General features: G+C 47.4%; 1 protein-coding gene across 1 annotated transcript in view; it reads left to right on the top strand.

The window, feature by feature from the left end:
• The first annotated feature begins 1876 nt into the window (after positions 1-1876).
• The window catches only part of NOTCH1 (notch receptor 1), an 89187-nt gene continuing 69759 nt past the window's right edge, over positions 1877-21304 (top strand). Inside the window, exons 1-2 of the mRNA XM_088664726.1 lie at positions 1877-2385; positions 9678-9759. Of these exons, the coding sequence (XP_088520852.1) occupies positions 2307-2385; positions 9678-9759 (161 nt within the window). The 5' untranslated portion in view covers positions 1877-2306. The remainder of the gene's footprint in view (positions 2386-9677; positions 9760-21304) is intronic.

The following is a 21304-nucleotide window of genomic DNA, read 5'->3' as shown; positions in this document are numbered from 1 at the left end:
TCAATGAACCTCTCAGCCCACTCAGCCCATGAATCTGGGGAAACAGTTGCTGCCTCTTGGCTTCCCTTGCCTCACAGGGTTGTTGTTGTTGAGATTAAGTGAGGAGGGGGAGAAGAACCATGAACTTGACCTCCTTGGAGGTGGTATATAAATGTAATAAATAAAATACTGTAATAAATAAGCAACTCTTCAGCCTTTTCCCCTTGATGATCCTTCTTGCCAGGATAAAAGGACCCACTCATTGCCCTTCCCCTATTAACTACATTAAACATGTTAAGTATTGTGGGTTTCTTTTTTATTTCTTTTTTCATTTAGTCAGAGATATTGATATAATGCAATACGGTATTAGTCATTGTTCATTAAAGTTTACTCATAACCTGATGTGTTTTCGGTAAACTGTGTAATTACTGTTTGCTTGTTTCCATTTCTGGACTTGCATTTTCAGAGAAGTGACATGTCTGTTATCTTTATGAATACTGTATAGATGCATTTTTAAAAGGCTTTTGTGTGTGTGTGGCAGGGTTAGGGGGCAGGCTCCTTTGCTGGACCAATATGCTTGGGGGCCAGCTCCAGGTTTCAGAGGGCCCTTGGCAAGGCACCACCCCATGGGCTGCCCCATGAATCACCTTCTTCACTGCCCTCCCCTGCTTCCACATGCTTCCTTCCCAGGCAGAGTGCCAATGGCCAAGCAGGCAGTTCGCTCTGCTGCTGCTTCCGCTGACCTGTAGAGCCTAAGAGGAGCCTGGCTACACCTGGGTCAGGCCAAAGGGGCCCCATCATAGGCCAACCTATTTTGCTCTTGCAGTGGGCAACTGGGTGCCCCAGTCGGAAGCCCAAGTGCAAGAGCAACGCCCCAGTTGGATGTGTCCCTCACCATCTGGTGTTCAAAGGTAGACTGCCCTTGGGCATTGAGGTTCTGCTCCTAAAGTAGACATCCATATGGAGAGCCCTGCTTAGATCTGGCCGAAGTGGAGCCAGTGGTGGTGTAGTGGTTAGGGTATCAGACTAGGACCTTGGGAGACTCAGGTTCAAATCCCCGCTCAGCCCTGAAGCTCACTGGGTGACTCTAGGCCAGTCCCTGTCTTTAGCCCTAACCTACTTGGCAGGGCTGTTAGGAAGATAAAAGAAGATCATGTATGGAAGAGTCAGTGTGGTGTATTGAGTGTCAGACTAGAACTTGGGAGACCCAGGTTTATCCATAAAGTTCAGTGGGTGATGTTTGTCTTTTTTTTGGCAGAAACATTCATGTGTTTTGAATTTGTACCACTTGTGCATTATTTCATATTTGCACTATGGTATTTGTATGTATCTGTTCATTCTTGTGAGCCTCCTTGGGGGCTTTTTTTTGGTTGAAATGGCATATAAACAAACGGTAACATAACACTCTTAGCCTAGCCTACCTTGTAGGGCAGTTGTGAGTGCCAAATGGAGAGTGGGCATAGCTCCTTGTAGAAAAGGGGGGGCAGAAATGTAGTAATAATAATAATAAAATAAAAACAAATGATAAATAACTAAGTCCTCTCCACTCCTGAGGGGAGCCCTCGCCGTCTCTCCCCGGCGCTGAGGCAGGCAGGCAAGCGAGCGAGCGGATCGGTGTAGCTTCCCCTCTGGGTGGCAGGGCCGGGTCGGAGCTGGCGCCAAACTTTACATGCGCTCGAGCGCCTCCCCCTCGCCTACCTGTAGGAAGGCTGAAGCCCCCTTTGAAGGGAGGGAGGGGAGGGTCTCCCCTCATATACTGTACTAATCAACCCCCGAGGCGACCCCGCCCCGCGACCGGCTGGTCCCGCCCTGCGAGAGGCTGTGGCCGGGCGCTCGCTCGCGCCCTCCCACACATACTCCCCAAACTTGTCAGCGAGGAGGAGGCGGCGGCGGCGGAGGAGGAGAAAGTTCCTGTTTCTCTGTGAAGCGCGCGAGAGAAAAGGGCCGTCACGAAGGAGAGCCCGCCGCGCGCCAGGGCGAGGAGGGGGACTGGGAATCGGGCGACGGGGGTTCCTTCTCTGCGCCCCACTGGGAAACTTCGCACCTGGCCCGGCGCGGAGAGATCCTCCGGCGGGACGAGGGGACCAGCGCGCTCTGAGGGGAGCTAGAGCGGAGAGAGAGTTAATAAGTGTCCCGGCGCTTCCTTTCGACGGGCTGTTGCAGCGCGGCGGCGCCCGAGAGCGGACCGAAGGGGCGGCCGCGTGTGCCGAGCCAGAGCCTCGGTGGGCAGGGCGGAGAGGACGCTGCCACCGCTGCCAACTTTGGGAGGCTGACCTTCTGCTTCTTCTTCTAACCCGGCGAGCCGCGCTCGGCTGGGGAGCGGCGGGATGCGGCCCCTTGGGGTGCGGAGCCCCCGCGGCTGCTGCTGCCTCCTGCTGCTGGCACTGCTGCCCGCCTTCGCTCAAGGTAGGTGCGCTGGAGACGGCGACGCTACTTCGGCCACCTGTTGCGCTCCCCGGCCTGGACATCCTCTGGTGGGGTTCTCGGGACCGACTTGGGCCTGATCCGGTGGGGGATGAGCTTCCTGGGCCGCTTTTTTCACTTTCAGGATTTCATGGCGAGTGATGGAATGGAGGGTGGGGGCTGAACTGGAGAGCTTAAAGTGGAACCCCGGGGCAAGTCTACCGGTACCTGGTAGGGTCCTCCTACGCTCTGCATTGCAGGGGGTTGGACTAGATGACCCCTGGTCCCCTCCGACTCTACGACTCTACGATTGTGTTTGCAGGCGTCTCCCTTGCCCGCGGCGTGGTGGTGCTGACGTTTAGGGCGATTAAAACAAAACAACGAGCCCAGCCGTTGTGTCGGCTCAGAGCAGCTTAGATGGGAAGCCTCCCCGTGCAAGCGCAGTCTACCCTGAAGATGCCTTCCTGCCCTCCACGCGAGCTTTCCAAGTTGCCTTGCAGCTAGTACAGGCAGCGTCGGTGACCTGCAGCTCACCTTAAAAGGAAAGAGGGCAGGATTTTCTTTTCTTACCCTCTTTACATATTTATTTGATGCAAAGGGCGCTTTGGAGTTTGCAACAAAAGTGAAACCAAACCGAACGGCTAGGCTGCTTGGGGCTTTTTTTGCTTTTGCGAGAATAAGCGAAGCAGCTCCGAAAAAGTTTGCAGGGATGTTGGTTTCCCCGGGCAAATGCAGCATGAGCCTGGTATTTTATTGGGAACGGCAGTCTTTCAAGAATAGGAGCGCGCGCGCGCGTGTGTGTGAGGAATCCCCTCTCCAGCTGCTTTGCAAAACTTTTCGGCTGCCCCCTCTTTCTAGGAAGTGGGAGTGGGGCTATCCCAGCACCGTGTTTGAGCGAATGCGTAGCCGTGCACCACACAGTCCAGACAAAATGTGTATGGGGAGAGAGGCGGGAGAAGACTTGTCTCTAACAAAGCTCTTCTCAGAGTAGACTTTGAGTGCAGGGGGTTGGACTAGATGACCCTTGGGGTTCCCTCCCAGCTATACCGTTCTGATTCTACACTCACTGAAACATAACCATGCCCATTAATTTCAGTGAGTCTGCTCTGAGCAAGGCTGGCATTGGAGATGACCCCAAATCACTGGATATCTGGTCCTCTGTCTCTTCCTGGGCCTCCTGGGAGCACAACCACAGTTTACCCCTCCCATCTTGGAGAGGGAGCTTCTTTTGCAAGCACCCAACCACCCAAAACCAGGGTTTGCTGCATTATAATGTGTGAAAAGACTACCTACTGTTTGGTAGGAAGCTGTGAAAGGCCAGACTATTGTCTGCATGGTGGTTTCAGATTTAATTGGGAAATTTAGGACTCTGTCACAGGTTAGGGTGCTTTTTCTGCGGTTGAGGGGGGTGTTTCTACTTTGTGGATATGCGTAATATTTCCTGTATTCGCGCCCTTGCCTCTTTTTCACCTCCCCCTTCCTTTTTATTTTTTGCTGTGTTACTTTCTGGGGGTTGGATGTCACAAGCTGTTTTGTGTGCTCTTGTTCTGCAGAACTCTTGTGAATCCTTGGTGGGAAGGGGGACAATGGAATGAAAAACCTGGTTAGTGGAGATGGGGCAAAAAAAAGTTTTGCACAGAGCAGACTGTTCTCACTTTTCTCTGAAGTGCCTCAGGGCAATCTGTTTTGGAGACAGAATTTTAACTGGAGTAGTGGAGACAAAGAAAAAAGGCTCTGTGTGTTGGGTGAATGGAACTTCTCACCAGCTGCCTGATTCATTGAATGAAGTCGTTTCCATTTCAAATCAAAGTGTACAGTGGCTAAATGCTGGGGTGCTCGCTGGGCAGTTTTTCTCACCTTGATTCATATGCTTCGCTGCCAGGGAACGGTTTGTGATTGTTGCCGCTGTGATGCTGTGTGTGCTGAGGGTACAATTCAGGGCGCTTGCAGAGGTGTGTTCGTTGAGCCTCTGAACAAAAACAAAACAAAACAAACTAAATTAAAGATTGAGTTTCAGGTTTCTCTGGCACATGCTGTGGGTTTGGAGGAGAAGGCATCCTTGCTTTTGCAAGCACCTTGAAATGGAGCTGGGGGGAGGGGGAGACAGAGATCTGCCCTGGGGTTTGGTGGGTGGGATCCTGAAACTATCAGGACACATAGATGTACACAGACATAGTGATAGTCTAACTGCATTTCTCAAGCATAGCTCTCTCTGGATCTGAGCTGGGAGGAGACTAGGGCTCAGATCCTGATTTGAATCCCTTAGTGCAGAATTCTTCAACTTTGTACTTCCAGGACTGCAAAGTGCCAACATCCCCAGGAGGCTTAGCCCAATTACGAGAACCATAGGAAGCTGTCAGGAATCTCTCCTAGCCCTACCTGGAAAGTCCAGGGATTGAACCAGGAATCTTCTGCATGCAAAGCAGTTGTTCTACCACTGATTTACAGGATGATGGGAGTTGTAGCCCAACAACACATGAAAATCCCAAGGTTGAAGGGGGTTGACCTAGTGACTCTCCTAGCCCTGTCACTCAAGTCTCCCATCAGTGTCACAGGTCTCTCTCTCTCTCTGTTGCCAGAAGGAGCCTTTCTAGCAGTGACATACAGTAATTAGCTAATAATTTGAAATGGTCAGGCAATTCAGTAAATGTTTTTTGGAATAAACTTCTGGTGATAGTTGGCATGGATTGACCCATGTTAGTGAAAGTGAAGTGATTCTCCCCCCCCCCCTGCCGCTCTCCACTCCCCTTGCTTTGGAGCAGGTCTTCTTTCAGTCACAGTATTCACACATTTATTTGGTGCAAGTCATCAATTGGTTGTGTGTGCACATATGAACCGCCCCTTTGGAAGGGCCTTCTAAGGATCTGGGCTGCCTGAGGCCACCCTTTTCTCGTGTTCCTGTGCACAGCGGAAGTCTGCAAGTCACCTTAGTCATCATGTCAAATAATAATTTTGCATCTTGCCTTCCGGGAAATGGAGGAGAAACAGCTCTGGTTTTTTTTTTTTTTTGCATACCTTTTGGGGTCAGTGTCTAGTTTCGCTCTGTGTTTTCTCCCCCCAGCGGCAGTTCCAGCTACACACAGGCCCATCCTCCACTTTCCTTCTGAGCTATTGGTAACTAGAGTGCCTGGTTGAGGTTGCTGTGTTGTGTGTGTGTGTGTGGTATGTCTGTGTGTGCATGTGTCTTGAAGAGTGCTCTCTCCTGTCTCAATCAGGAGCATGTAGGTGTTGGGTATCAAGGAGACTGAGCCAAACCCCATCAGCTTGTAGTAAATACAAGAGGTATCCTTGGCTTTTGACAATGGGCAGCTCTGATTTCACCCCCTCCTTTCCCGCTTTGTTTGGGGAAGGCCGAGAGCTCTGCTCTGCAGCTGTTGCTTTTTCCCACGAACTCGGGCCCGCCTGCTTTACAACTCTCTCTTATCCCGGTCTCTGTTGGGCTCCTTTTGCAGACACACTGCGCTTTAAAAAAAATCAAATCATGAATATCTGAGCAGCCAGACAATTCAAAAATAGCTTTGTAAGAGAGAGTGTGTTTGTATGTGTGTGTTCTGTGAGCAGGATGGTGGCGGGGTGTGTGTCTGTGTCTGCCCTCTGGAAAGAAAAGAGCCTGAATTCCCAAAGCTGTGAATGAAAGACAGGTTTTTGGCTTCCTCCGTCCTGAGCGGTGGGCTTTCTAGGATGCAGCCATGCCCCGCCTGCAAGGATGATCTCCCGCCTGAATGTTTTTGAAGCAGTAGCTTAAAAACATAAGTGAAATACCAATACTTTGCTGATTTGGGGGAATAGTCACTGCCCCAGCCTCTTTGGGACAGAGACCAATGTTTCAGTTTCTTGCTTATGCTCACAGTGAATGTGATGGGAGCACCATACCCTTTTTATTTTTACAGAGAGGGAGCTAATGATGAGGTGCTGAGTTGAACCCACCTTGTTGAAAGCTAAACCAAAAGCCAGGGGTATTTTGTTTATTTATTTAGTGAAGGTCCTTGTTTGCTGGTTTTAGAGCACTTGCAACCAAGAAGACTCAGAGTGGCTCTACATGCAATCAATAATAAACAACAACAATAAAACAAAATAAAAAAATTCCTTCAGTAGCACCTTAAAGACCAACTAAGTTTTTATTTTGGTATGAGCTTTCGTGTGCATGCACACTTCTTCAGATACAGACCAACACGGCTACCTACCTGTAACCAGACCAACACGGCTACCTACCTGTAACAATAAAACAAAACAGTCTTTACTACCTCAGTAGGCCAAACAGCTGGTTCACAATCTAGACTTACTTCATCTTTTGTCTCAAAAACAGCTTTAACTTAAGGTATAAGTGGCAGCCTCTAAAGAGCAGGGCAATAATAGGGTTGTGCTTGGTTCTGATTTGCTTGTCTGAGGTTCTCCTGGCTAAGTGTAGCTTTGAACCCAGGATCCCAAGATTCAGCCATGCAGGTAAGTCAGCAATAGCAGCCCTGCCCATACACACATGTCTCATGTGACCTATCAGGGACCTAAAGAGAAGAAATCAACAATTCTTTTCTGATGAGCAAGTACTTCCATGCCTTCCAGGCAATCCAGTGAATGAGCATTTAAATTCCACTACTGTTGCCATTGTTATACAACAGGGGTGGCCAACTCCCAAGGGACTGTGATCTACTCACAGAGTTAAAAACTGGCAGTGATCTACCCCCTTTTTGGGGTTCAGGTCAAAGTTGTTTAGCTTTTTTTTAGGAAGGAGGAAGGTCCATGGGTTTTTTCCCATGGGTTGTTGAGTTTTTTCAGGGAGGAGGTAAAATGTTGAGCTTTTTTTAGGGCAGCCACAGTTGTTCAGCTTCTTTGAGGGTAGCCAATGATCTATCAGCGATCTACCACAGACGTCCAGTGATCTACCGGTAGATCACGATCTACCTGTTGGACATGCCTGTTATACAACGAAGTGAAGCAGGCAGCTCTTTGCTTCAGTGAGCTACGACACAAGTGGGGAATCTCAGGCCTAAGGACCAGATGTGGCCCTCAGGACTCTCTTTTCTGGACCACCCACATTCACCAGGCTGCATTAAAGCTCCCTCTGCACTGCACTCTCCTTAAGTGCTCTTGCCTGGCTAGCTCTGGTGTCCTTAAGCCATGATGGTGCTGCTTGCTTGTGTGGATGGAGAGAGAGGTGTGTGGTGTGTGTTCAAACTTCTGACTTTTGCATGGCTACAATAGAGTGTACTGTTCAGATGTAACAGCTGCATCCATTTGTTCTTCCCACTTTTTCCCCTGACCTCCTCTGATATGTGCCCCCCCCCAGAAGGTTGGCAATGAAAAATTGTGGCCCTTGGGAGCTGATATAAAACTCCCTGTCCTTGGCTTACTGAACGATGCTGGCTGGCTTCTCTTGCACCTTAGCCACTAATTCAGCCTTGTCTCATTTGCTGCCTTAGAACCCCATTGGAGAAGAGCTTTCTTGCTCTTTTCCTTTTCGCAAAGAACATTTGGCTTAAGACTGAACAGTACAAGTTGGAGCACAGGTACCCTGTGGTCAAGTCCTGACATTTGAGGGTCTGATGCTGAGCTTGGATCTTCTGAGTAAGCACAGCTGACATCATTATGGGGCTCCAGCAGGGTGGCGTGAACCTTTTTCTATTAAAACAACCCACACTTATGTGCTTTGAAACCATTGCTGGTCAGACATGAACTTCCTATTTGCAGGGAAGTAGGGCAGATTTTGGGACTGACAGCTCCATACCCACCCTCTTGCCCATTTTAAAAATGTGGCTCATCCAACAGCCAAGAACACAATATGGTTGTTCTTTGGATTTGGTTTGAGAACTCAGACTTGCAGCATTTGCTTTTCCACAAAACTGGCCCTGAGGTCTCTCCGTTGGCTAACCAGAATTCTGCTCAGCCAGGATGCGCCTTGTTCCAATGCGTTATTGCTGGCAAACCACAACATGTTCCGGTTTGTGGATCTTATCTGTAGGGCTGTGCACATTTTCCCTGAATTGAGTTAAGCATAGAATTTGTCATCCTGATTTTTCTTCCTTTTCAAAACATTAAAACAAAAAAACCCTCCCTAGCCCTCATGGTTGTGGAGGGAAGTCTGGAACTCTGCAGAGAGAATCAAGAAGGAGATCTGATGTGGCTCAAAATTGTGGGGTTAGAGCTGGAACTTGCCATGCTGCAGAGATTCCTGTCCCTGACAAGCTCCCTCCTCTTCCCACTATCTTTGCTCACCCCTCCATCCTCTTTTAGGTTCTTGGGGAACTGGGACTCTGGTTCCAAGCTAAATTATGCACAGATAAGAAGCATGGGCTTCATTGCATCATTTGTTTTAACTGCATATTTTATTTTAACTGCACTTTAACACTGGCTTTCAATTAACACATTCAAACCTGGATCCCTAGCCTGTTCCAAGGTGGCAGAGGTGTCTTTGGCTGTGTTTGGGACCACATGCAAGCGAGAATGTCTTTCCACACTTTCATTCCACCTGTGGTCTTAGTCCTGGTGGTGCTGAACTTGAAGGACAGAAAGTGTTCAGAAAGAGACCTTTGGTGGAAAGAGGCCTCTTTTTTCTTCTCTTCTCTTCTTTTCTTTTGTCTAACTGATGCTGAGTTGCTACATGTTGCATGTCTGCAGCGGGGGAAAGTGAATTGTGTAGAACTAGAAAAATGGGAGGGCCCCTCTTTGCAAATCTTCGGGTTGTTTTCAGTTCCTAAACTGAATTGCAAACAATTGCTGCTATATCTGAACTTGTTTCCGTTTTGCTTATTCTGTGTTTATTAGGGAATTTGGTTGAAAAGGCAATGTAGGAGAGGGCTTAGACTTAGATCATAGGACTTGAATCTTGAAACCTGGGAAACTTCAGACCACCTTCATTCTTAAGTCAGCCAACAGCCTGAGTCTGGGCCTTGCTTCAACCTCAGATCCCCATCTGTGAAATGGGGACAGGATTCCTTTACCTTGTGGGGTTGTTAATGCTGAGAGGAAAAAGGCCTGATAATGATTAGATTTCTTTGACTGTGGCAGCATTCAGTTTTTTTTTATAAAACCAAGCTAAAATGCTAAGTGAGTACAATCTATTGTTTATGGAGTAGGTCACCACAAACTGCCTGCCGCTTATCTCCACCCTAGTTTATTATTTGCAAGGAGTGATTGTTCTGTGGTATTATGGCAGTGGACAAAGCTGTAGTGTAACTCTTGGTTTTGTGAGGAATGTATTGTTATGAGTTGTTTTAATATCAAATAAATGTGTTTAAAAAAGAAAAGGAAAACATTATTTCCAAGCCATTGGAGAGTAACACTCTGCGGTCTCATTGCAGGCTTCCAGTGTTCCCAGACTTCTGAGTCCTGCTTGAATGGAGGAAGGTGTGAAACCTACCCCAATGGAACAGGGGTTTGCCGGTAAGTGCCAAATTATACGCAGTGGCGGTGTGTCTTCTGCTTTACATCCTCAGACCTGGGGGCCAGATGTGGCCCTCAAGCCCTCTCTGGAACTCTCCCCAGGCAACACACGCACTGCTTTGCATCCCAATTTTTTTTGGGTGGCTTGGAATATGTCATTGAACTCTGAGGATACCCTCTACTTGTCTGGATGGAGAGGAGTGTTGTAAAAAAACACACACACACCAGTCAACCCTTAACCTACTTACAATGGTAAAAATTAAAAGTGGTTGTTCTACTCACTTTTGGCCGCACTGGCAATATGGCCCTTGGGCAGTTGCCCAGAAGGCAGTTTGGCCCTTGGGCTGAAGCAGATTCCCTACCTGTTTTGTTTTTTAAAAAACATACATGGACTGATGGAAGCAAAACTGCAACCTGGTTCTGATAGGCAGAAAAGGGCTCCAGATTTTAATAGGACACCTTACATTTTGAGCTTGAAGTCCAGGATTACAATATGGCTTCTAGAAGGCGTCAGATAGCCTGATATTACATTGCGGTGTGCCTATTAAGAGGGAGACAACTTTTAGTCTCCAAATGTGATAGATGTGATGCTGGGAGCCAACATTTTCCTGCCATCCCTCCCCACCCCCAAGTGTTTGGGGATGTGCATCTCATCTTAAATGCTGCAAACAGAGGCATATGTGTGTGTGTGTGATATGAAATGATGCTGTGCTGATGGGAGTTTGCAGTCTGGATCCTTGGGAGCTGAACCTGGGCGCACACACCACACCACACTACACGCATGCAGACCCTCCCCTTTAATTCATGCTGAACTTTGTGGAAGGGGAAGGAGGGGGATGATTGCGATTTAACTGAGCAACCCTAAACTATCCATGTCAATTGATCTGTAGTTGTGTATGGCCCTAATGAGTGTGTATGTTGTACTTGTGCTGTGTGCTGGGGATTAGAGATAACTGGGGTTGAGAGACAGAGCCTCTTCCAAATGGGAATAGCCAGCCCTTGTCTAGACTAAGGATGATGAGCATAAGAAGCTGCCTTGTGCTTTTAAACCACTGAGTTTTTTTGCTATTATCAAGCAGTATGTGTGTTTCGTTTAAATAAAAATAAACAAATACTAAGCCAGGCCATTAGTTTTATCTGGATCAGTGTTGTCTGCAGTGGCGGCAGCAGCAGCTCTCCAGGGTTTCGGGCTCAGGGGTCTGCCTTTCTCAGCCCTGCCTGGAGATGCTGCTGGGGGTTGAGCTTGGGACCTTCTGCATGCAAAGCAGCCTCCCCCTCACCCCCATCCAAGTACTTCTGAAGAAAGATTTCAGAAGCACCATGCCTCTGAATACTAGTTCCTGGGAATCACAGGAGGAGAGAGTTCCTGTTGAGCTCAGGTACTGCATGCAGGTTTTTTGCCATTGGAGCACTGTTGAGAACAGGATGCTGGACTAAACGGGGACTCCTTTTGACCCATTCCAGGACACTTGCCTTCCTGTTTGTGTGAATTAAGTATGGAAATAGGCAGCTGCCTTATATGCAGTCAGGCCATGGATATTGTCTGCACTGGCTGGCAGTGACACTCCAGGTTTTCAGGCAGGGATTTTTCCCCAGCTGCACTTGGAAATGCCAGCAGCTTTATTGCAGTGCTCCCATGTTCCCTACAGTGAGGAAAGTTTTAGAGGGCTTCCCCCAGTGATGGCTGCAGGGAACAAGTTGCCCACCAATTAATGTGGGGGTGGGGGTGGGGACCCAGCATCTCCTCCGCCTCTGCCCTTTTTTCTTAACCCTAAAAGCAACAGGCAGCAGCCTCTCTGCCCCTCCTGTCCCCAAATGCATTTAGCCTCAGGATATGTTCAGTGGAATCCGCTGCTTGCAAGAGTCCTGGAACGGAATCTGATTGAGAGCTGGATATGTTGAGATTGCTTGTTATTTTTTTCTTTTTAACTCCACCTGTTGGAAGCAAATGTGAAGACTCTTTAAAAAAAGAGGTGTGTGTATGTCTGTCTCTCTAAGGAAGCAGCTTTCCCTACAGGCATTCCTAACCCCAACTGTTGAATGGCAGACTTTTTCGGCGCAGTTGGGAATTGAGGGTGGGGGGTGGAAAGCCTGCACCTCTGTCCCTTGTCTGCTCCACTTCTTTAATTTTGCCCCCACATTTGGCGTCTTCTGTTTGCTCCGGGGATGATGGGCGGGAGAGGGGGGGCAGGGGGAGAGAGAAGAGAACCCTTCAGCAAATTAATCGGGCACATGAGCAATTTAAGGGACAAAGGCTGGGCGCCTTTGTGAGCCGCTAATGAATGCACACCGCACAGTCCCCCACCCCACCCCTTCTGCAGAAGCTGTAAGGACGCTTGACGCTCTAAATCTTGTTTTCTTTCATTCAGAGAGTGACAGCTGGGATTCGGTCGAAATTCAGCAGCTATTGTTGCAGGAGGCAGATTAATGCTATGTGACTAATCGCGGAGGGCTTCCCAGAATGCATAACTGACTCCTCTTCCCCACCTCCTGCACCCTCACCCACCCCCCATTCTCACTCTCTCTTCTCTGGGTGCCCCCTCCCCCAATTTCTCTCTTTGGCTATTCTGTCCCCCCTTACTCTTTCTTCCTCCAAAAAAGAAGCCTTCTTGTATTCCCCTTGATTTACATTGGATGTACAGATGGCAGGGGAATCTAATTAGGCCTGAGGCGTGTGAGCTGTGGCCAGAGGCGGGGGGCGGGGGGGGGGCTGCGGCGTGCAGAGGACTTCCCACTTGTAGAATGAGCAAGGATGACAGTAGGAGAACGCAGCCATGAATTTCCTTCTGGTGTCTCAAGCCAGCCTAGAAACCTCTGGGTCATGTCATATATATATCAATATTTGGACGGCTTCCAGTGGTCATCATCCTTGAAAGGGCCAAGCAGTGATGTGGAAGGGAACCTTTTTTCCTGTTTCATAAAATTTGCTAGCAGTGATCACAAATGGAAGCAAGCCTTCAGGTGCAATATTAGATGGCACATTCTGTCTTGGGTATCAAAACATTTTTCAGTTGCAATCTGAAAAAAAAAATGTTCTGATAAAAATCAAGCTTAGGATTTGCCTAGAGGAAATGTTTTCCAGTTCAAGATTTTCTGGGGAAAGGTCTGCAGCCCTGAGGGCTGATATATTTGCACGGCTGCCCATCCAAACCTGCCTGTTTATAGCTGAACAAACGCAGATGGCGTTGTTATATGCGTTTTATTTATTTTATAGCACTTGTAAACTGCTTTTCGACCACTGAGCCTGCCAAAGTGGGTTATATACCATCAGTTAAAATAAGACATTTTAAAGGTGCTGTTGTCCTGGACCGCAATCTCTGGACAGGTGTGTGTGTGGGGGGGAAACTTTCAGCTTCCAGATGTTGCTGAACTACAACTCCCATCCTTCTCCCTGCCACATTGGCAGGGAGCTGGTGGGAGTTGTAGTTCAGCAACATCTGGAGGGCCAAGTATTCCCACACATCAGCCCTGCAAGGAGGACCAAAATCTAGGAAGCAACATGTGCCAGAGTTGTCTCCTCTTCTACTCTTTCTATGCATGCACACCGTCTTCTGCATTCCAGGCAGCTGCTCTTATCACTGAGCCAGGGCCCTACCCTTCCAAGATGTTTTTGTTACACTGTATTTTGTGTTTGGTGGACAGTGTAGGAACTTGGATGATGTTTTCAAGGCAGTAGCAGGAATTGAAACAGGGATCTGCTGAAGCGTTTTGAGAAAAGAATCATGTCTCAGTGGCCGCAATGTGCAGGAGGTCTCCCAACTTCAAAAGGCAAATTAAAACTCTCCTGGCTACCTTTGGTAATAGGAACCACATCCAGGTGAACTTTTTAAACATACTGTAATGTTTGCAAAACAATTCTAGATAACACTGGAAGCTGCTTTGTAGATAAGACCGTTCCAAAAACTGCGGTAGAAAATAAATAAATAGAAATTTATGAAAGGCAATTTTTTGTTCTTGCTAGATTATATGCCCATAGAAAGAAAATAACCAACTTTTTACAATGAATGAATAGAATAGTATAGAATAGAATAGAATAATAGTCCCAGCCCACCTGCTTAGAACGAAGTTTTTCCCTTGCGTGTGATGATCTGTGTTCCATCATCCTTGCAAAAATAGCTAGAAAAGCACATAGAAACCAGAAAGCAAACCTCTCTATCTAGATATATAATCTGATAAAAACAAAATGAGTGCTTGGAGGTGGCAGGGATGTTCTTGTGCCAACAAGCACTGATGGTAGCTTCAGCTTTTTCCCTGCGGAGTCCTGTGGCTTTGGGGTGGAAAGTGCTAACTGCAGCTTTGCAGAGGAAAAAAATGGGCCCTCCACTTGAGCTAAATGCTTTTTCCCAGATCAGATGAAACGGTTTCTGTAGGGATCATTGTAGCTGTCATAGGTACCAATTAGACCTTGGCATCTCTGTCTCTCAGGCTGGCATCCCCACCACAGATGAAAAGGGACTTGCTTATTTATTTATTTGTCTTGGGATTGTGGTGACGCGGCTTGCCACTTTCCCAGGAACTCCCTCAACCCGCTGGCTTAGTTAGAAGCAGATGGTGCTGGTTTTTTTTGGGGGGGTGTCCTGGATCAGTGATTCGATAGAAGGATGCTCTCATAAACTGGCCCAGAGCTGGGCTGGCTTCTTATGTGTGCAGCTCTGGGGAACCCAGGTGATGTGAACATGCCTGCTATCGGCCTTGCATGGCAATGGCACCCCCATTTTAGCTGATAGGAGTTTTCTCTCCTGCTGCCGCAGTTGTCTGGGCCATAGTGAGAGTCAGTGTGGAAGAGGAGGGGCAGATCCTGGGATGTGGGGAGGGGGTTCTTTCCAGTGGCCATCCTTCTAGGGTAGGCATGTCCAAAGTCTGTTTCGGGGGGCCAAACCTAGTTTACTGGGAGTGGCCGCCGGGACCACATAACACCGGTCCTGAGAGATCTACACTGGCTCCCAGTACATTTCCGAGCACAATTCAAAGTGTTGGTACTGACCTTTAAAGGCCTAAACGGCCTCAGTCCTGTATACCTGAAGGAGAGTCTCCACCCCCATCATTCAGCCCGGACACTGAGATCCAGCACCGAGGGCCTTCTGGTGGTTCCCTCATTGTGAGAAGTGAGGTTACAGGAAACCAGACAGAGGGCCTTTTTGGTAGTGGCACCAGCCCTGTGGAATGCCCTCCCAGAAGATGTCAAGGCAATAAGCAACTATTTTACTTTTAGAAGACAACTGAAGGCGGCCCTGTTTAGGGAAGTTTTTAATGTTTGATGCTGTACTGTTTTTAATATTCGGTTGGAAGCCGCCCAGAGTGGCTGGGTAAACCCAGCCAGATGGGCGGGGTATAAATAATAAACTATTATTATTATTATTATTATTAGTTCTTAGTTTTTGCAGGGATTGCTTAACAGTCATGGGTGTTGCAGAGAAAACCATACCAGAAGAGGAGTAAGTAAAGGACTTTGCATAGAAAGCTTCTTATGATGGGGGAGTCCAAAGCCCCTTCTGGTATTGGGTTTCTTCCCATCCAGCCCTGGGGTTATTTAACACGATTGTTTAATGCTGTGAGAGGTGGAAGTTTTTCTGCCTGGGTTTTCCCCTCCTGTTTTAAGCTGCTGTTAATTCCATCAAATAACAGCAATGTGGGAGTGGGGGATGGGGTGGGCAAGAGAGAGAATAGGGACTCTCAGTGGGCAGGAAAAGGATGTGGTGTTAAAATAGCCAGAGGAAGTCCATAAAGGAACAGGGAATAGTCTTACTGGAACTGGAACTGTTACAGGTCCCACATAACACTCATTCCCATTTTTAAGAAATCTGATCTTTTAATGCGGTGGTACCTGCCCTTCAGAACTCCTTACCTACTGATGTACACCTGTTGGAAACATTTTTGTTTAGGATTTTAAAAAAAGTTTTACATAGCATTTTCTAAAATAAAATGCACATGCTTGCGGGAAAAAACCTCAAAGTGATTTACAAAAAGAATAAAATTACCAGTTAAAACAGTTAAAAATAACTGTTAAAAATATTTTTTAAAAAAGTAAGATCAGCAATAAACTAAAAACTGGATCGAAACCGGATCAACCATTCTACATATCGGCATAGGATTTGCCAAAACAAAAATGTTTTTAGCAAGTGCCGAAAAGGGTACAGTGAAGGCACCTGTCTGATTCCAACAAGCATGGAATTCCAAAGTTTTAAATGGTTTCATTTAATTAATTTAAATTAATTTAAATGATTTCATTGGTTCATATATATTTTTTGTAAACCCCTTTGAGGCTTGTTTGCTTTTTTAAACCATCCATAAGTCTATGAATGTTATGCAATAAATAATAATTTTAAAAATACAAACAATAAATGAAACCTAATTTGGCCGCCATTCTTTGTTGACAAGGGTGCCTCCCCTGCTTGAGACAGGGTGATCTTTTGCTTCAACCCAGAGCTGAACTACAAGCACAGCCATTTCCTTCGCAGCTTCCTCTTTTCTGTGCCTCTGTAAACTTAAATGGGCATTTCTGGTTTTGCAGAGAGAGATGAAATGCATTTGTGGCTCTGCTGAGAGCAGCCCATGACACAGAACAAAAAAGCAGTTTGGTGCTAAAGGACTGGCTTCCGGTATCGTGGGCCTGTGTTCATTACATTCGTACCTCGGGTTACGACCACCTCGGTTTGCGAACAGTTCGGGTTACGAACTGCGCAAACCCGGAAGTGTTTTTGCCGAGATCGCGCGATCTGCGCATGCGCAAAGCGCGGAAATCGCGCTTTGCACATGCGCAAAATGGCGGTGCCCATCGTGTTCGGGTTATGAACTATTCGGGTTACGATCTGCGATCCGGAACGGATCGCGTTCGTAACCCGAGGTATTACTGTACAGTGGAACCTCGGTTTATGAACACCTCGGTTTATGAATTTTCGGTTTATGAACGCCGCGGACCCATCTGGAACGGATTAATTCATTTTCCATTACTTTCAATGGGAAAGTTTGCTTCAGTTTATGAACGCTTCAGTTTATGAACAGACTTCCGGAACCAATTACACCCATGCTTCAGTTTATGAACACTTCAGTTTAAGTACTCCATGGACCCGTCTGGAACGGATTAATCCACTTTCCATTACTTTCAATGGGAAAGTTTGCTTCAGTTTATGAACGCTTACTCCGCGGACCGTCTGGAACGGATTAATTCACTTTCCATTACTTTCAGTGGGAAAGTTCGCTTCAGTTTATGAACGCTTCAGTTTAAGTACTCCGCGGACCCGTCTGGAACGGATTAATTCACTTTCCATTACTTTCAATGGGAAAGTTCGCTTCAGTTTATGAACGCTTCAGTTTATGAACAGACTTCCGGAACCAATTGTGTTCATAAACCGAGGTACCACTGTATTATAAAGAGACGGCAAGTGGAAGAAAACAAACACACCCCTTCCCTAAATTCTATTCCTCAGTTGGGCATGCAGCCCTGCCTTCCATCCGGCCGGTTTCTCTTTCCCCAAACTTGCAAGATCTAAAGTTAAACCAAGATTGCATGAAGATTGGATTATACCAATTCATGGAGGTAGAGAGGACTTTTGAGGGCAACTGGCCATGATGGCTATGCCACAATGCTTCCAAATACCAGTTGCTGGAAACCACAGGAAGGGGGGGGTAGTGTGGGGCTATTGTGCGAGTGTGTGTGTGTGGCTGGCCCAAGATCACCCTGTGAGGACTGTGGCTGAGCTGAGATTCGAACCCAGGAGCCTCCCCACTGCTAATCCGACATACTTAAGTATTACACCGCTCTGTCTCTCTTGCTTATCTCAGTCAGGGGACAGTCCAGCTGCATTGCATAAAGTGTTGGGTTTGGCATAGAAACATTGCAAGCACACACACACACACACACACACACCAAGCTCTGCCAACATCTTGTGGCTTCTGTGCTTTGCAACAGGGAGTGTGAAATTTTGGTCCCCGTCTTAATTCCAAAAGAATTGACACCTCTTTGAGGTTCTGACAGCCTTTTGGCTCCTTTCCTAGGTTGGGCGCTATTTGGAAGTGGGGTTGGGAGAGAAATCTGCTTCATAGCCTTGTCGCCTTTTGCTGCTGGCAGTCTTTGGACGCTGGGCACGTGCAGCTGTCCTTGGAGTGACCTGGGACCGGGCAGGGAATCTGGTAGAACAACCATAAGTCTATCCTGTGGGGGTGGTTTCCCTAAGGGGAGATGGCCTGTGCCCACTAAACTGAGAACTCTGGTCCCCCAGTAGCATTCTGACCATTGCCCCACACTGACTCAGGAGGCGCTTTTAGGAAGCCAGACTTGGGGAGTGGGGAACCTGCACACCAACGCACCTACAAAGTCCGCAGTGTCGTAAGCTGCCTTATAGCAAGCCAGACCTTTGGTCCATCTAGCTCAGTATTGCATACACTGGCTGGCAGTGGCTCTCCACATCCTCCTCCCAAGGCTTCCCCTCCTCCTCTTCTGTGCTCCCATCAGATTCCTGGCCCACATGTCCTAAGTGCTGTGGGGGGTGTCCCTGGACCTGCCAGCTATCTTGCAGGAATTTTAGATTGAGAGGGCCTGGGGGGAACTTCCAAAGGCTGCATTCCACACCCCTCTTATCATGGGAAGCAGGACAAAGGCTGGGGCAATAACTCATACTGATGAGGCCCCCCTCATCCCATCCCAAGAAATGAGTGCAGCTCAGTGGTTCCCTTTTCTTTTTCCAGGCTACTGCTTCCCCCCCCCCCCCCGGTTTCATAAACTCATCCGTCATGCACCATACCCTATCTCATAAGAAGCATTAATCAGAACAGCAGTTTACATGATAGTTTTGTTGGTATTGCCTTAGGGGTGTGCCTTTGGGGGTGAAGTCAAAACTGTTGAAAGGTTACAGTGCCTGCTATAGATGTAGAGACAAAATGGTAAGAATTATTTTCACACTTATTCCAAGTCTGATAGGCATTTTACACCTCCCAGTGCCTCCCTGTCGCCCCTGCCTCTTAGTACCCCCACCCCCCAGAATCCCACCTCCCTGTTTGTGTCTTGGTCTGATGAGTGTATTGCAATGATGCCTTGTTCTGCGTCTGCTTCTCTTTATCTCCACCCCCACCCCCCACCCCATGTCTGAAGTTATTCAAGGGTAGAGTTCATCAAAGTTGAAAGCAATTAACTTCCTGGGTCTGGGTTGCCATACCTTTTTAGCTGAATGACCAAGGAAGGTTGCAAGGAGGAAGGATTGATGGTGAGGAGTTGCATTTTAACAGAGAAGTTTCACGCTTGGCTTACCTGCAAGAGTTTTACAGGCACGTAAACCAATGCCTCCTTTAACAAGTTTTCTCCTCTTTGCATGCTCCTTGGACCTGTTTATCTCTACCCTACACACACACACACACACACTTATTCTGGTGGCATTTATATGTCTAGAAAGCCGATTTGTATCTTTTAAAAATTATGCCAAAACTGCATCCTCATCTCTCTTCCTTTCTGGGAAACACAGCTAAGCCAGTCATTTGAGGTGTTCTGGCAAGAAAATGCGAGCCCTTCATAGCTTGGGGGCTTGGATGGAACTAGCCGTTCCTCTTTGCTCCAGACACATAGCTGGTCACGAGAGCCTGGTGCAACAAGTAGAAACACGAGAGGCGTTTTTTGTCGTCCCCCCCCCCAGCTTTAATTTCTGACTGTACTCTTTCTGAACACTGGGCTCATCCAGACTTCAGCTTTCCCCACCGCTTTCTCCTGGGGAAACCCAATCTTTAGCACTGATTTGGAGCAAACAGCAACCGGGTTTCCCCCAATTTAAAGCTAAAAAGAGCAGGTTTTCCCTAGGAACAGAGCGAAAGAGTACTTGGAGCCATACCTAGAAAGCTCGGGTCAAGTGGAAAACTGCTTGGACCCGTGCTTTCTAGGCACAGAACAAGCAGAACCCATGGTAAAGAAACAGGTAGGAAAGCAGTGAGGTCCTGGTTTCAGTCTGTATCTTGCAGAAATGTTTTTTGGAGAGGTGTTAGGTTTGATTGGGTAAAGAGGATGAGAGACCCCTTGACACTTGTTGTGGCCTGGAAGAATTGATTGCCCAGAGGAAGCTGGCAGGGAGAGTTCAGAAACCGCCCCCTGCCCCCCATCCAGCCACCTCCTCCTTTTCAGAGTCAAAAGGCAGAGGGGTGACAGACTGCTTTTCCACGCAGTGCCTGTTCACCATGAAAGGCGGGTTTCCAAAAGACCCCATGGGGGAGGGCCAAGACTCCCCTCATTGTCTAGAGTCTGTCAATAAGGCCTCATGTTGACTCTTGGGCTTCACTGACTGAATCTTGGTCTGAGGAGCAGCTGATAGTATGCTCCCAAGCCCAGCAGAGAGGATTTTTTTTGCTCTGCAAAGTCTGCTTGTTTGCTTTAGGAAGTGGCCATTGTTTTCTTGCCCACCAAACACAACCAGAAGCTTCTCTTATACCGTAATAGTGCTTGAGGAAAAAACAGACAACAACAGTTCAATACTAGTGGTTTGCTTTTATGCTTCTGACTGACCAGAGTTCTCTACTTGCCCCCTTGCAAATGTTCTCTCAATTGGTTAGTATGCCACCTGACTCATCTGCTGCTGAAAGATTGTGCAGTTTTTTTGTTTTTGATGACAGCAACAGTTAGGAAATAGTTAGTTTGGTTTTGACATCAGTCCTTGGGCCACATGTTAATAGTTGGGGAGGTGGTCTTGTCTCTCAAAAACAGAACCATCCCTCCATCAATGCTCCACAGCACCACAAAGCAGCCTGGGATCGGGGCCCACATTTCTTAACACTCCCCTCCTCCTCCTTTAAGTCCCTCCACCTTGCGCTTCCCTTTCAGAAAGTCTAGACCAGCTAGCCCAGATACAATTGCTTCAGCTATTGCAAAATTGAATCCGTCAGACATCCAGATCCAAGTTTATTAAAACACTCCAGGATGCCATCGGGTTTTTTGGGGGGGGGGCAATTAAGCAGTGGCAAACTGCAAGGTGCAAGTTATGAATGGCAGACAGTGTTGTGGTGTTTTTTTTATAAAGCTGCCTCTTTGGTCATGTTTGCAGTCCGTCCGTCCGTCCCCCCCAAAAAAACCCAATTCTTAATTAAAAACAAATCACAGGCATAATTGCAAGCTTTTATCACCAACAACAAAAAAACACCCATGTCTTCCATTTATGGTGAAAGCTTGGGAGTGTTTCTTTTCCAATTTGTCTGCAACTTAGAATCGTGTTTTTTTTTTCCTCCATCCCAAGTGGGGCAGGGAGGGATGTATGGAATAAATCCTCAGTGCTGTTATGTAGGCAAATGTCACCCATTTGGAATTGGGAGTCCCCATTGTAATGAAAAGACAGTACAGTCCCCCCACTGATAAAAGGAGTGTGGGGGGGAGAATCACAGTTTGTGTCTTGTTTCTGAATGGGGGGTTGGTTGGAAGAGAGGAACTGCTTTTGAATGGAGCATGTACAAGGTTCCATTCACAGCAGAAATACTCCTTTGCCAACTGAAGGGATTATGAATGATCATTTGCATCCACCCCTTTTCTTTAAAAAAAAAAATCTTAAGAAGAATCTCTTGTCTTCAAGTCTTTGAATAT

Source organism: Zootoca vivipara, chromosome Z2 (genome assembly GCF_965207765.1).
Source record: "Zootoca vivipara chromosome Z2, rZooViv2.hap1.1, whole genome shotgun sequence".
Taxonomy (NCBI): Eukaryota; Metazoa; Chordata; class Lepidosauria; order Squamata; family Lacertidae; genus Zootoca; species Zootoca vivipara.
Note: the sequence above shows the minus strand (reverse complement) of the source record. Positions and strands in the feature narration are given on the sequence as shown.